At 39.6% G+C, this 16,178-nt stretch overlaps 1 protein-coding gene across 4 annotated transcripts in view; it reads left to right on the top strand.

The window, feature by feature from the left end:
• gabrb3 (gamma-aminobutyric acid type A receptor subunit beta3) overlaps positions 1-16,178 on the top strand; it is a 63,190-nt gene that overhangs the window by 35,856 nt on the left and 11,156 nt on the right. For all 4 annotated transcript variants that reach the window (XM_035956723.2, XM_035956724.2, XM_023289105.3 and 1 more), the window contains 4 exons: positions 9,078-9,298; positions 11,347-11,429; positions 13,121-13,258; positions 15,676-15,828. In XM_035956723.2, coding sequence (XP_035812616.1) covers positions 9,078-9,298; positions 11,347-11,429; positions 13,121-13,258; positions 15,676-15,828 — 595 coding nt within the window. The remainder of the gene's footprint in view (positions 1-9,077; positions 9,299-11,346; positions 11,430-13,120; positions 13,259-15,675; positions 15,829-16,178) is intronic.

The following is a 16,178-nucleotide window of genomic DNA, read 5'->3' as shown; positions in this document are numbered from 1 at the left end:
CCAGATAGTACCGTTCCCACCGATGGGGGAGCATGTTGAGATAATGAAGCCACCCAAAACCATTAAAAATTCCTAAAGCTTGTGAACAAATGTTTCAGCTAAATTCCTCCCTGCCTCTTTTCTTGCTGAATTGAATTAAAAAGCTGTAGCTGGTCGTGGAAATTTGACGTTTTCCATAACAGTTGCCGTATCATTCCAGTTGGAAATATGAGACAAACATTAATGGCAGCCCAGTGAGTGGCATGTCCAGTGTGCCATCAGATCAAGGAAGACTTCCTGTTGATTCCTGAGCGGAGAAGAGAACTGTCAGTCATCTACTGTACAGCTGGGCTGAAGAGACATCTGTCCTCTGCAAAACCTTACTGAGGCCTACCACACCACAATAAAAGAAGCTTCAGCTTTACGCTACATTAAGCTACTATTTATGTGAAATGTCAGAGTTGCTGATTGGTTACTTTAAAAATATGTTTGTGTGAGCACGTGTGCATCTCTGTTTTTTGCAGTGACTTTTAATCTTAATAGGATCAGAGGCTGCATTTAGTAAATCAGTGTTCATCGTTGGTGCTGGAAGAGAAGCAGAGTGAGAATAGAGATAAATTAGATCTGCAGTGCGGTGCGTGTCTGTCTTTTTTCATATGCTTCAACAAGCTGCTGTTAGTGGAATCACTGTCTTTCTTTGTATCTAGTCCAGAGTAGGAGGAAAGTAATGTCCCTCTGAATTATCTTCAGTCTAGTTGCACTTTTCACACCCTGCTGTGATAAACCGCTGATGACCAGTGTTACTAGATCACCTCCCAATGGGTCTTATTCATTCAGCCGATTTTTACACTGACATGCAACAGTACCGCAGGTCTTTTCCGTGTAGACAGACTAATGTAACAGTTACCTTGTTGTCATAACCTATTTTTATGTGCAATTTGAAGTATTGCATTAGAAATGACAAAATTTGAAAAAAAAAATGGGCCCAATTTCACACTTGCTTGTAGTGTTTTTTGAAACTTTGAAAAAGAGTTAATGCACTTCACAAGAGATGGAAACACCATTTTCAAATAAGCTGTGGCACTGCAAACCTTTAACTCATGACTGATCAGCCAATTGAAAGCAGTTGTTGAAGACCTCTCTTCATGTTTTTCCTGTAGATGGCATTAGTTTGTATCTTCTTTGAGTTTTTTCGGTTGTTGGAAAATGACTAGTTTGTGTCCGGCTCCTTCTACTCTGTTTATTGCAGGCCTGTGTTTTGCAGCTCATAGTGCCAACATGCAGCTTAGTTTATCCGCATCAAAGCATCCAGAAGAAAGAAATATGATTTGCATTTTCTTGATTAGTTTTTTTGCGACTCTTTAGAAGTTTGCTTTAAATTTGCATGGCAGTTATGTACAAACATTGCTAATGACTAATAGGGTGATTGAAGGGACTGGATGTGGAGATGGATGACGTCACTACTACTACTACTAGCACTACATTTCCCATGAATTGGCTGTGCCTTAGCTTCGCTTGACTTTGAGTCTGTGGTTGCAAATGATGTCACCAGCACAAGACGGCGGCACCCGTTTTGAGGTGTTCTGTTCTCACTTCTGGAGAGTTGTCATGTTGTCAAAATTTATATACAGACTATGAGTGATAATCTGAAACTACTTTGCAAGGCAGCAAAATAGTCATCAAAAATAGATCATCATAATTGAAAAACATTTTACAGACCAACAAATGAAGTTCAGGGTCCAGCGATTGTGTTCTCAGTGTCTTATTCCTTAATACAGGCAGGTTTTAGGAGACGTGGCTCCAGATCCAGTTCCTTTCTCATGACTTTCAGGAATAGCTGGATGCTTTTGCTCTGGATGCACAGCTCTGCCCCACATACCTCTTCACACTGAACAAGACGATGCTCAGCTGAAGTGTTTCCCCCTCTGGGATTTGCTTGACTTCATCAAAAGTAGTTTTACAGCAAAACACAAGTCATTTTTCAAGGGAGGGTGAAGGTTTTGTTTACAAGAATTTGTGACGAACTCCTTTTAACCTCATAAATTCCTTGAGGACGTCCATAGTCCTTCCATTCCCTTCTTTAGTTTGCCCACGCGCGCTACATCAGTAAACAAAACACATTTGGTACCGCAGGATTCAGAAAGTGCTCATTTTTGCAAATATATTGTTTTTATTGGTGACTTCTTATATATTTTGCACAGGAATAACCTGAACACGCTCTTTTCAAAGTCACAATGAACGCTGTTAGTTGGGTCCTGCAGCATTTCGACAACGAAAGTTACAGGATTAAAAATGTGAAAATTATTTATACTAACATTATTAAAATATATAGTAGGTGGCTGCTCTGTCTCTGTATCAGTTTCAAGTTGTTTGACACTTTAACAGACAGTGGAGGGAAGAAATGTAATGCTTGAATGTGGCTCTCAGTATTTTATATTAGAAATATGAGCAAAAAAGCAGCATTTGGACATTTTTGTAAAATATTATCTTGCATAGTAATATATACTAAAATTTCTGAAAGTTAAATGGAAACAGTGATAGAGGAATATATAAACATACCCACATGCCTTCAGTCTTTAATGTGTACCAAGCTGCTGCAGCCTATAGCTCCATATACAGTGGACACATATGACAGTGGTATCAGTCTTATCCAATTATCAACAAGAATAAGTGATAAGTGTTTCCTCAAACTGTCATAGGAATAAACCAAAGAAATGTTGATTGTGACCAAACTGATGAAACTAAAACTCTCTTAACGGTACTGTATGTTGGTGATTTTTTTTGAAACATTTTAAACATTTATTGCTTTGCTACAAAATCTGCAACAATCTTAGATCCCCCAATACAGTCAACCAGACAATTTTACAGTCTAGCAGAAGTATGCAATAGTTACAGAGTATCACATTTGAGTTACCTATTCTATAGCAAGAGAAAATGATATGAATTAGTTTTTGTTTATGAAATACAGTTGTGGTTGTTACATTTATCTGACTTCCAATAGAGCAATTCAGCAAGATCTTCGACTGTTTTTCTACCGACTGCTGTTAGAAACTTGTCCATCATTCATTTTAAAGATGTAAAATGCTGAAGTTAGCTGCTTTCAGTGGTGAATCAATATAAATGACTTGGATGACTTGTGTGGACAAAAGGAGAACTTGCCGTCTCTCCCCCAGCAAAGCAGAGAGCATAAAGGTGTTGGCGACGTGGTTTCAAACAGCCAGAGTCACACTAGGTATCGGCCCATTATAGCCTGTGTGGGCGAGCTGCAGAGCTTGTTGTCTAGGAGATGAGATTATTAATATATTTCTGACTTTACTCGCTCCATTCTTTTATTTTTAGCTTAAAAATTAAGATTGCTCTGTGCCTGTTTTCATTCTGTTGTTACTTTTAATAATCTTCCGTCCCTAGACGTCCCTGATACACAAGTGCACTCTAGGAACAAAAAAGGAGTCTGTGTATATCTTAAGAGAAATCACTGCTTTAGATGTTACCCAGCAGAGTTCCTACACTGTACAGAGAGGCACCTGTCAATGCATTAAAGCACCTAACGCTGCAAAGCAGATCCTCCCAGCGGTGTCGTTACACATTTATTCAGTAGCCTCAGTATGAGTCAGCTGGAAGACGAATCCATCATGTGCTAAAACTCCCATCCATTTTGACACTTTAACATTATCCACCTTCTGCCTGAAGGAAGGGTTACCCTTAAAAAACTCCGTACTACTGATGTTCTCTCAGATTTATATCGAAGGTCTTAGTTAATAATCAGCGACACAATCCACCAAAAGCCTCAGGCTGCTCACTAGATAAGGAGAGCATAGCTAGAAATACTAGTGTAGTCTACTATTTACAACACGCTGAGCTTCACACTGTGCTGGAACTGTGCTGCGTTTTAGAGTTACACAATAGTGAGATGAGGCCCTACAGGAATATAAACCTGGTATGCAGCGGAATTATTTCACTTGTGCTTGAAATAAAAATGAAACTTTAAAGGTTTATATGAGGCAAAACCATGTGATTCCGGGTTAAACTAACTGCAGTTGAGGAACTTTTGACTTACGCTGTTAGTTCTGTTTGGGGCTGTGCAATGCAAAGAAATACATGAACAAATAAGCAGATATGACCAAAGGTGGCTAAGAGTTTCTTCATGGCTTTAGGACATCAATTGCTCTAATCATGGACTTTTACTCTGTATGAAGTGCTTTTTAATATCCAAATGTGTGTTTACAAACAACAGACACTGCCAGGGGTCTGTACTACAAAGACGGTTCAATATACCCAGCGGTCATATGCAGCTGGTTATCAACTCGTTAAATCAACCCAGGTTTTCCCAACTTACCTCTGAGTGTGTTCAAATAAAAGGAGCAAAGTTGGCACCGATTGCAAACATGGACAGGTCTAGAGCTGCATATTTCTCACAAGAATAGCAAACTATAATCTTAAATCAAAATGAGGAGTTTAAAATTATAATACAGGCTACAAACAACACAGCTGCCACAGCCGATGTCAGGAAGGAGTTCTTGCAACAAACTGTGTAAATGCGAAATTTAATCAGCTTGTTTATATCAGAGCCATCATTAAGGCAAAAGCAGATCTGGCCATAATTACAATTTTACGTTTCATTAAATGTGCTGCTTAGATGTAGTCTGATTGTATAGTGTGGAAGACAGTTGTTCTTTCATCTTACAGTCTTGGGAGAAAGTCAAGTATAAATATAAAAACATAATTCAAACCGGTAAGAAGGCTTATAGCAAATCTTATAAGGTCAACAAGTTCAAGGCTTTAATGCTGCAATCGGGCTGTTTTAGGATTATATGTCTATACAAAGAAGACCAGTGAAATGGCTTTGAAAATTTCTTAGAGTCAACAAGAGAAAAATAAAGCAAGGAAGACTAGACTTCCTGCCAGTGAGAGTCTATATCTGCCATATCTATGCTTATCAGAAAGAACAGGGTTTAGACAGAGTCCCAAAGAGACCCTCTCACTATCTGCACACAGCAAGCTCTGTGGTATCTTCTACAGATGGTAATGCTAAAACGAGAATTTGGTCGAATGAAGCCATGTGGATCAGCCAATCGATCAGCTGACCTCGACACTACAGCCCTGCCAGTTTTAGGGTTTTCCAGGGCATTTGCAGACCCCATTTCAAGCAGGTTGAGGAACTTTGTTTTGTTATTGCTGCTTGTTTGTTCTTTGTTGGTTTGTCTTGACTTCACTATTTTTCATACATCCTGATATCCTCTGTTACCGACAGAGTGGAGATGTATCTTCTGATGATCTATTATGGTTTTGATGGGTTGAAAGTTTCATTCTTTGTACGTCTACTGGTTATTGCAGTATATAGTTATATCTACGCTCCATAAAAATAGCCAATTGACAATTTTTGTCTTCTGAAAGTACTTGCAAGTGACCAGTTTTTAAGACAGTGGAAAGAATGAAATCATTTAATGAAAGGCTTGTTAAATGCTGTGTGGGAGAATGCAGAGAGTGAAATGATGAAACGCATGGTTTGTAAAACACATCTAGTACACTTCTGAATCCCACTGGGAACACTTAACTGTCTCATGGAGTGATGAAACGCCCCCCTCTCACACGGGGCAAGCGTCTCTGAGTGCTATTCCTGTATTCCCAGCAGATATCTTGGTGTTAAATTGACGTAGACGATGTTTGACTGACACACAGTAGCCATGTCTGAGTCTGAGACTGTGAACTCTCCGAGCCGAAGATGACACGACAGTCTCCTCTTCCCAGTGGGCCTCATTTACTCACTGGTGCTGAGAAGAAACCTCTTTCTGTCTCTTGTGGTCTACATATCTGACAACACACAACAGCACTCTTTAGTGTGCCTAAACCCAAATCAGAGTAGAAAGAGCATCTACAGGTATTCTCAGAGTTTGTTTTTAAACTCGGCTGCTTCACAGTATGACGCCAACATGCTGAAATACTTCACACTGAATATTCATTTGCAGTATAGTTGGGCCATAATTCAATAAAGCCGTTAGAGACTTTGAGTGGAATTGTATGTTTGCTTTTTACAAGATTAACATTTTCAGTCATGCTGGCTTTTTCATCAACTGTGTGCTTGCAGCCAGTCACAGTTGTGCTGCTATAGTAGTCATTATATCCATAGATATCTTGCTTTCTGGTGATACACTCAGACAACACTATTTAGTGCTGTTAGCTCCCTCCACCACCCAACCTCATCCTCACATGCTATAATTTAGTTTTGCTGATTTATCTACAAATAATAGTCATATATGTTTATTAATGGGGGGTTATTCTTAAAAGCAGACCCTTCCTCCCCTTTAATATAACTGTATAACCAATTATTAACAATGGCCGATTTCTTGACATATGCATCTCTGAACAGACTCAAATTAATCACTGGAGTTCTTATTTTACATCAGTTTTGTCTTGCATAAAGGTTCATTGCTTTTTGCAGTAATTTGATAGTTTGATTTGATTTTGCAAGCATTTACCATTTCACAATATTGATTTCAACTGTTTCACTCAGCCATCATATTCTGAGATTCAAATACAAAAAAATATATAGTGCATTAAGGATAAATGTTGAAAGTTAAGATCTAATTTTACACTTGCTAAGATGTTAGAGGGAAAAGATAGCAAAAGATGTGATTATATTTGTCCATAGTGCAGGGTTTCCTTATCCAAAGTCGCTCACGTGCTTCCATGATAAATGTGTTCTTTAAACACAGTGGAAGGTTAAGGTAAAGTGATCATCAAAATATAAATGAAAGAAATGATGTTCTGCAGTCTTATAGTGCCCCAGCACTTTAGTGAAATGCCTAACATTGGTTTTAAGTCATCTTTGTAGCAGAACTTTAGAAACTGAAAAGCTGCATTTGGTAACAAAGACTGTATATGCAAGATGGATGCAGCCACTCAAGGACACTACAAAGCCCCTAAAACATACCCAGCGTACTGTCCTTTTTACTCTACATGGAAATATAATTTGCAAAGTGAACATCATGTTGTATTGGAGGAGATGTGAAGTTTGCAATGAAGACCAAAAACTCATTAGGTAAATGTTAACTAAGGTAACAGATCAGAGGGGAAGCAGGGAAACTTTTGCATAGTCTTATTTAAAATTGGACTTCTTTATGCAGCAAACAGACTTGCCCCCTGCTGGCCACTGGGAATAATGCAGGTTTAAGGCACTTTCACACTCAGAGGCTACATCCTACATCTTTTTAATAGTCTAACCCAGCTATAGACTTTTGCAAAATATTTTTCCCTGAGGTGTATCACAGACACTACAATCTGGTTTTCCTATTTTAAATCCACCCAGAGTTACATGTATTGTGACAGAAAGCTACTTTTTAAAAAAACAATGGTAACAATCTTCTTATTAATTATTTATTTACATATAATAAATAAATAGAAGAAAGCATGTTTGCTGTATTTCAAATTTCTGCACCACAGACAGCCAACTAAGCGGACAAAATTAGTTTGTGACATAATCTCAGACTTGAGCCACTTTCTGAACAGCCAGTAGCTTTCATTGGACAAGAGTTGGCAATGCTGACCTCCAGAGAGGCTGTCGCCTTGTACACAAGCTGAAAAGCCTCTGTGGGGGATAAGCAGAGGACCGGAATAGATCCCTGTGGGACCCTGCAGGTTACACAGTGTGCTGTGGGAACGGGAGGGTGTACAGTACAGTGTGTACACTGAGAGTGATGTGGTAAAGCTTTGGTTCTGAAATGCTAAAGAAATGTTTAAGTGGGATCTGAAGATCTCAAACAGACTAAAATAGCCGCGGTCCAGACATGGAGGGAGCGTGTTGGTAGATGGGCTCCATCGCTGTAGTATGAGAGCTGTTGTGTAAAGCTGATTCACCCATCTCACACCTCTGCTGCATGTGGGAGGGAACATAATGAGGGCATCTTGGGGGTGAAAGAGAATTGGGAGGGCGAGGGCATCTCTGAAGAGGCTCAAAAAATAACACAGTCATTTCTCAAGCCAAGGATTTTCTGGAAGATACAGTATTTTCACTACAGAACCTACACCTAGTCTGACAAGCTGAAAATGTCTCCTTTATGGACAAACAAACAGAGACCCACACAGTCTCAGCAACCAGAGGCAACCTTTTGACATAGGCTAAAACAATAAATATGTATTCGGATTGTACGCACACACTGAATTATTCATAGGAATCAATACTATATTATACTATCAAATGGCATAATGTAATTTATTCCAAACACAAAAAAAGCTTAGAGTTTGTCAGTGGTGCATAATGCAGCTGCCCTTTTGCACCAGTGTACAGAGTAATGAGAGAATCAACAAAAAATAATGCAATTCTTCACTCTGTCAAAATCACATCAGCAGTTTCTAAGGTGGGACCTCGCAGACCAACTCCAAATCATAATTAGTTCAGTTTTGAAAAGGGAAATACCAATATTGATTTTCAGCTCTGGGCATTTTTGAACACTTTATTATGGATATGCTTTTGCACCAGAGGACAGACATTTTCAGCACAGCCAAGTTTTTTGTTTATTTCCTGAGAACTGCTTATTTATTTAAGAGGACATTAGTCAGCAGAACAAAGCCAAGTGAGCTGGTAAAGAGCTCCATTAAAGGCCTGAAAAAGCTTTTGTGTTTGATGGATCAACTTGTGGAACTAGCTGCGAATGAGCGGCCACTAAATTATTGATGTCATTGCATGTATGGCTGATAATATGTGATGATATTCATCTATCTGAAAAAAAGACTGTTAAGCTGAAACAGTCCTGATGCTGTTTCTGCAGTAATGGAAATCTATAGTTTGAGAGCCGGTGCCAGTCTTTTGCAGAGAGCAGATGAGGAAGGTTTCTTGGTGAGGCTGGTCTTGAAATATGGTCACCCAGGGCAGACTGACAATTCTATAAATATCACCTTTGTTACAAAGAAATCCATCTGCAGCTCTGGGCTGCAGACATCAAGTGCTGAACTCAGTAACCTTATAAAGAAAGCCTGCCTTCAGTTTTGCTCCTTTTGGCCACACAGACCCTAAGAAATTGCAAATGCCTGAAACAAAATTACATTTTTTATACTTTCTGTGACTCAAGTATAACTACGTGATGGTCTTTTACTTTCCACAGGACTACACGTTGACGATGTACTTCCAGCAGTATTGGAGAGATAAGAGGCTGGCCTACGCAGGGATTCCTCTCAACCTGACACTGGACAACAGAGTAGCTGACCAGCTCTGGGTCCCAGACACCTACTTCCTCAATGACAAGAAGTCCTTTGTACACGGTGTCACTGTTAAGAACCGGATGATTCGACTCCACCCGGACGGCACTGTCCTGTACGGCTTAAGGTGAGCACTGCTGTTTCCATGAAGTGAATATTTATGTGAAAGGCCCTTATTTCATAGCAGGCACACATTCTTTGTTCCCTGGTTAAAGCTGGAATATGCAGGATCATAGAAACAACAAGAGAAAGCTTTATTTTAAAAGCGCACAACTGAAACCGAACACACCGAAACACATAAAATCACACTGTCTGAGTACAACTAAAAGACTAATCCACAAGCCAAAGCGTTGGTGGGAATGGCAGTATAGTAAAACTACCTCATGTGTAAAAGCATGAGCATTTGAATAATGCATAATAATCATATCATATATAAACCTGCATAACATAAATACCATCAAAGGTCATTTGCTCACAATGACGCTACATGAACACAGACAGCAAACAGCTACATAGATAAATACAAACTGTAATGAAACTGGAGAAGGATGGAGAGCACAAAGAGCATTGAAAGACGCACAAATAAACAAGTTGGCGCAATCATGTGGCATGTTTAGCAGTGCAAGATGTACAGATGAAGGTGAAACTGTAGAATGCACTGCAGAAAAACACACTGCCGTTTTTTACAGGATATAGCAGCTACGTACAGATTGGGCTGTAGAACCGTAATTATGCCTGAGGTATTCACAGCACCGTGTGTGAATATAGCACAGGATATCTGGAGAATTTAGAACTTCTTACTGTGTTTGGGCACCATTGATGGAAAGCATGCGCAAATCCAAGCACCTCCAAAGTCCTGGAGCGACTAATTCAGTTCTCTATTCATACTTGCAGGGTGGTGCTGGTGTACATGGAGTGGGAAGGTGTAAATGAGGCTTCACAGATTTGCACATTCTAGAGGAAGCAACCATGTGGAATTACATTTAAGCCATTTTATTACAAGAAGGGATTATTTTCATAGATTTAAAAAAACTTTTAAATATGTAACTTTTTTCATAGAGATGAGTTTATGAGTTAAATCGACAACCAGAGATGGACTTTAATACGGCCTTCCCTGATGTTTACCCATTGTCTTAAAAAAATCTGCATAATGGAAACAGTGTTAAGCTACCAAGACTGAAAAACAACACTCCTTTCAGAATTTCAACCCTGTAAGTGTTTCAGCATTCCCTTTGACAGAAGGAATTTAGGCTTTTAGTTTGGAGTAATGGAAAAGGATAAACAATTATGAAAACATTAGTTCTCTTAAAAAATTGAATTAGTGCTGTGGAAATGGACACTGTGCTGAATTTAACATGTTAGCTGTTGCTGTAGACTACAGATACTGTAATTCCACCTCTCTTAGCCTTTATTAGCAACCGTTATTCGAATACTGGCTTTTTTATGAGAATTTGTGGTTTAGGAATAACATAATCTCCATTAATTCCCATTCCAGCTGGTCAATACGCACAAAAAAGACTCTATGACTGTATATGAAGACCTGTTAAGACTTGCAATTTAAGCGTCATTTATCCTGATAAAATTAACATATGATACACTTTTATTAACACTTCTCCACATTCTGTATAGTATATACTTACACTTCCATTAGCCAGAATGGAAATCAGTCTTGGCTGACGTTTGCATCTTGGAGTACCAGATGTATTTACACATTTTCATCATCTCTCACCACTTCCCATGATGCTTTCAGTAATTAGCAAGCAATCTATCGCCAGTGCTTATTGACTCTGCATTTACTCTTGGCTTTTACTCTGTCGTGTAGCTCTCTAAACTGCCCAAGATGCATGAAGTGGCAAAGCGCTTTATTTGCTTTGTTGAAGTCATTTGAGCTGCAGCTCAACACAATTTAATACCAACACAGCGACTCACGTCCCATAACTCGTGTTGTATGTTTGTTCAAACTGCGGCTCAGAATTGGATTTTCTTTATAAATGTGCAGCTCTGAGGGAGTGCCTGCCTCTGAAAGCAATTGGCAGTGAGTTTTACTTTATAAAGAAATAATAATAAATATTGTTTTCTTCTTTCATAGATGGTCTGTACTAGCCGCTTCTTACTGTAAAACCTGCACTGAATATAAAACGAGGTCACGTCTCTTTTGGTTCTCTTTTGATCCAGAATCACAACGACAGCAGCCTGCATGATGGATCTGAGGCGATACCCGCTGGACGAACAGAACTGCACTCTGGAAATTGAGAGCTGTAAGTTTAAGCCCCACATCTTGTGCTTAGTAAAGAAATACAGCAGACAGCTCCACTTTTTCATCACTTAAAAATATGAATAGCGCCGTGATTCTCATAAAAAAAAAAAAAAGTTCTCACACTGCTCATCTTGTGGAGACAGAAACTGCACAGACCGCTGAATCGCTCTGGATTTATTAACCTGTCGTATCTCAGCAAGATTGCTCGCCGCAGCCTCTCCAGTTACGACTTCATCCCCACAGAAAGGTTTTAGGCGGACAGTGATTTCTGTAGTAGAGATTTGGGTGCTGTGGCATTCTATGCTGCAATAAAATTATAGACAGTTATGGATTTCATGCATGTCATGCGTATCATGAGAATTTCCATCACATGCAATCAGATCTTACAGACCGTCAGGTTAGTGTGATTCATAAGACTTAGTGTAAATCAGTTATAGCTATTCGACCTCCAGATTTCACTTAAGGAAATAAAAGTACATGATTAATTTTAGCCATCTAAGAAATGAGACAGCAGCACTTTTCAATGCTTTTCTGCTCATAACAATCACATCTAGCTGTCAAGGGTGTCGGACACCTTGACAGCCATCTTTGACCAACAGGTTCTCCAAATGACCACGTCTACATTAAAACCCTTTCAGACATGCACTTCTTTCAGTTAATCTGACAGCATGAATGTGTCGGCTGCACGTTTGCATGTGCCCCTATTTGGTAATAGTTTTGGTAAAACTGCAATCTTACTAGGTCAAACCTCGGAACATTTCTGAATTACTTCCAACATGGCACAAGTCTGAACTAAATGTTTACTCAACAATGTAAATCTGGGTTTGGACAAAACATAAACAGGAGTTGAAGTTCAGCTTGTTGCTTCCAGCTGTTTGTGGGAAGTTTTCCTCTAAATTTATTAATTACCTGCAGCATCAAATAGCAGCAGGATCTGTATGAGTTTCCAAACAGAGAGACAGAGCTGCATGCATTTACACACATGGAACAACAGAAGTAGCATCATTAATTACTTCTAATTCTAAATTATCCCCAACATGGAGACAGGATCGATGATGATCTGATGGCGGGTCACATGATGTACTTTTATTTACCTCAGATAGATGAGCTGTCACATGGAGTCACAATGTAAAAGCTGCAGTTAAATCATTTGTTACACAGCGGATTTAGACTTATTCTTTTGCTTTTTAGTGCATTATTATGCATTATGTCGTTTGACGTATCATCCAATCCTGAATGTTGGTACTGTGGCTCACCCTGTCAATGTCATGGGTGCATTTGAATAAAATCACGAGGAGCATTAATGTGAAGGTGACCTATGTTTGCATCAAAGAATGCCGTCACTTTAACAGGGTGATGAAGTCAGCAACGTTACATATCCTACATCTGAAATGGCCTTAGACTGCACAGACCACCTCCTTCACTCTCAGTCTGAAATATATTTGTATTTGTAGTACCCCATTTCAAGTGCAAAACAAGTAAAAACCTGCGTTTGCTGCAACAACCCTGTTTAATTTGCACATGCACTTTTGCTTTTGTGTACACTGTATGTACAGGAAACATTTCATAATTAGTTTTCTTGTACATTTGTTTATTGTAATTGTGATGTCTTTTATCTTGTGCCCATGACTTTAAGGCAAGTTGCCTAAAATGACTGAATGAAACTGAATGTCGTGCCTTGTTTTCTTGCAGATGGTTACACAACAGATGATATAGAGTTCTACTGGAAGGGAGGAGACACTGCTGTGACCGGAGTCACACGAATTGAGCTCCCTCAGTTCTCCATAGTGGACTACAAACTGGTCTCCAGGAACGTGGTCTTTTCCACAGGTGAGTAAAGGACACAACAGTGGTGTTTGAGATAATGCATTATTGTTTATATTCCTATTTATCCTCTGAACCAGTGTTTGAAAGGCATGTGTTTGTTTAAAAAATCACCAAAATTACACCAGTTATTAAAGCTAGAAACTAAAAACAGAAGGAATCATCTGATTTTCAAATGTCCGACGATCCTTGAACTTAATGAGTGATTTGTGGTTTCATCAGAAAAATCAAGATATTTTATTAAAATCACTTTATTCTATACGTCCCATTAAGAAAATGCCACAAATAAACCACCAGAGATTGAGTTCTCTCTACTTCTAGTCGTGGTTGTGCTGTTTCCATAGAGGTGCAGGATTTGTATTGCATTGAAAAATGAGCCCACACTGAGTAAAAGTGTAAGAGGAGCAAAAAACACAGAGAAACTGCTTGGGGTTCATCGGGTTGAATTCATGTAATAACAAACACCTTATGGGGCACTTTCCTCACGTTCAGTTATATGCCCTTAAATCAGCTGAAAACGTCTGTGCATGTAACATCAAATATTCATGACTAAATAAGCATATATCAAAGTTGAAAACATCCTATTATTTATTAATAGTTTGACACAATGTCTACACAGCCAACAAAATAAAAGCAGCGTGACAGCAGTTCTCTGCCAGGTTGTAGTCAAGATGTATTCAGGCACAGTCCTGTGTTTAGTTCTTTCCCTTTTTACTACAGTCCAACACACTATTATTTTAGACATGTCATTATTATCCATCCATCTGTTATCTATACACTGCGTAATCCTCATTAGGGTCGTGGGGGGCTGGAGTCTATCCCAGCTGACTTAGAGCGAAGGGAGGGGACACCTGGACAGATCACCAGTCCATCACAGGGCTACATATACAGACAAACAAGCACACTCACATTCACACCTATGGACAAATTCGAATCACCAATTAACCTCCGCATGTTTTTGGACTGTGGGAGGAAGCCGGAGTACCCGGAGAAAATCCACATGTGCACAGGGAGAACATGCAAACTCCATGCAGAAAGATCCCAGGACCAGGCTGGGACACGAACCGGGGATCTTCTAGCTGCAAAGCGACAGTGCTAACCACTGAACCACTGCAGCCCCGTCTCTCTCACACACACACACACACACACACACACACACACACACACACACACACACACACACACACACACACACACACACACACACACACACACACACACACACACACACACATATATACACACACATTATTATACATATATTTTTATACATGCAATACTGCAAGTAAAAGAGACGTTATATTTACTGTGTGAATACAGGACTGTTGTTGAGTCCTGATTGGCATACAGGTTTTCTCAAGTAACACTGCTGCATGCAAGAGAAAAACGTGAAATAATTATAACTCTTCAGACGCTGTCAGAAATTTATAAGCTGATTGGTAGAATACCTCGTCAGTGCCTTTAAAGCTTCACAAGTATCAGCAAATCTGCTGCATTGTACAGTTTGGGCTTTCTTAAAAACAATATGTGCATCATATGTGAGCCTCTCTCATCAGAACTGAGAATAATAATAAAGAAGCAGTTACTGTCTGATAAGTCACATGTTACGAATAACAGCCAATCAACACTCAGAGTTACTGTGGACAGACTGGGACAGACAAGCGCATTAACAGAGCAGAGCAACTGATGTGAATTAGCATATTTAGGCCTTAGTGGGCAATCAAAGTGACAGCACATTGAAAGACTTACAAATCAAAGAAGAATAGCAGCCATAACTGCAGGAGAAGAGGAGATAAAATGTTTATAATCTCACTGTCAACTTAGGAGTATGTCCTAATGTCTGCACCAAGTTAGGAATGACAGGTTCCTGCTATCACATGCTGTTCATATGTAACATTTTATGCCTGTCGGCTCCAAATATCAAATATTGGTCTTACTTGAGCACCAATAATTGGAATCAGCCCTGAAGCACACACTCAGTCGATTCACCTTGTGCTCTTGATCGTGTTCCTCCATCTGTTTCTTAGCTGTTTCTGTGGTGTGGTGGCTATGTGCTGTCCTACTGAGGGAAGCTGCTGCTGTCAGGGAGCTCTCTTGCTATGGACGTGCTGATTGGTGGGTGGATGGTACATGCCAAAGTAATATCCACACGAATGCCAGAACAGGTGCAAAACATTGCACTGTGATGAGAAAATCAGTGTTTTTCACTTCACTTGTTGGTTGTTTTAATGCTGTATATGACTATGAGGTGTTGGATAATCTCAAGACTAAGTTCCATCAGATGATTTGCAGCTTGAACCATGCTTGCTTGTTTCCATGGTGATGAAATCAATTCATGAGACCATCACCATAGGAACCAAAACAAAGTGATGTTTCTCCTGAATTAAAGAGGGCTGATTCTTCTTCTGTGTCGTGTCCTGCAGGTGCCTACCCTCGACTGTCTTTGAGCTTCAAGCTGAAGCGAAACATTGGCTACTTCATCCTGCAGACGTACATGCCCTCCATCCTCATCACCATCCTTTCCTGGGTGTCGTTCTGGATAAATTATGACGCCTCAGCTGCCAGAGTTGCATTAGGTATGATGTGTCCTGTGCAGGGAGGTGACCTCAGGTCTGTGGTTTAATCTACAGGCAGATGTCTTCTGTGTTTAATAGATTGGGCCTGCAGGCTTGTGAACGGTGGCCACCCCTGCCACAAAGCAAGAAACCTGACAGAGGCATTTAAACTATGATATCATAAAGTGGAGTCAAATAGAGAATGAATCTAGGATTGATGGTAAATGTAAATGTCACTGGACCCTGCAACTTTTAGTAGGTTGACTGGTTCCTCTGTAGTCACGTTGACCCAGATGCTTTCATGGTGGTCCTTTTTGTCATTCAGCAAAGTAATGCCTTACGCTTGATCACATGATGTTGATTTTAACACA

The sequence above is a fragment of the Amphiprion ocellaris genome, chromosome 2 (assembly GCF_022539595.1).
Source record: "Amphiprion ocellaris isolate individual 3 ecotype Okinawa chromosome 2, ASM2253959v1, whole genome shotgun sequence".
Classification (NCBI taxonomy): Eukaryota; Metazoa; Chordata; class Actinopteri; family Pomacentridae; genus Amphiprion; species Amphiprion ocellaris.
Note: the sequence above shows the minus strand (reverse complement) of the source record. Positions and strands in the feature narration are given on the sequence as shown.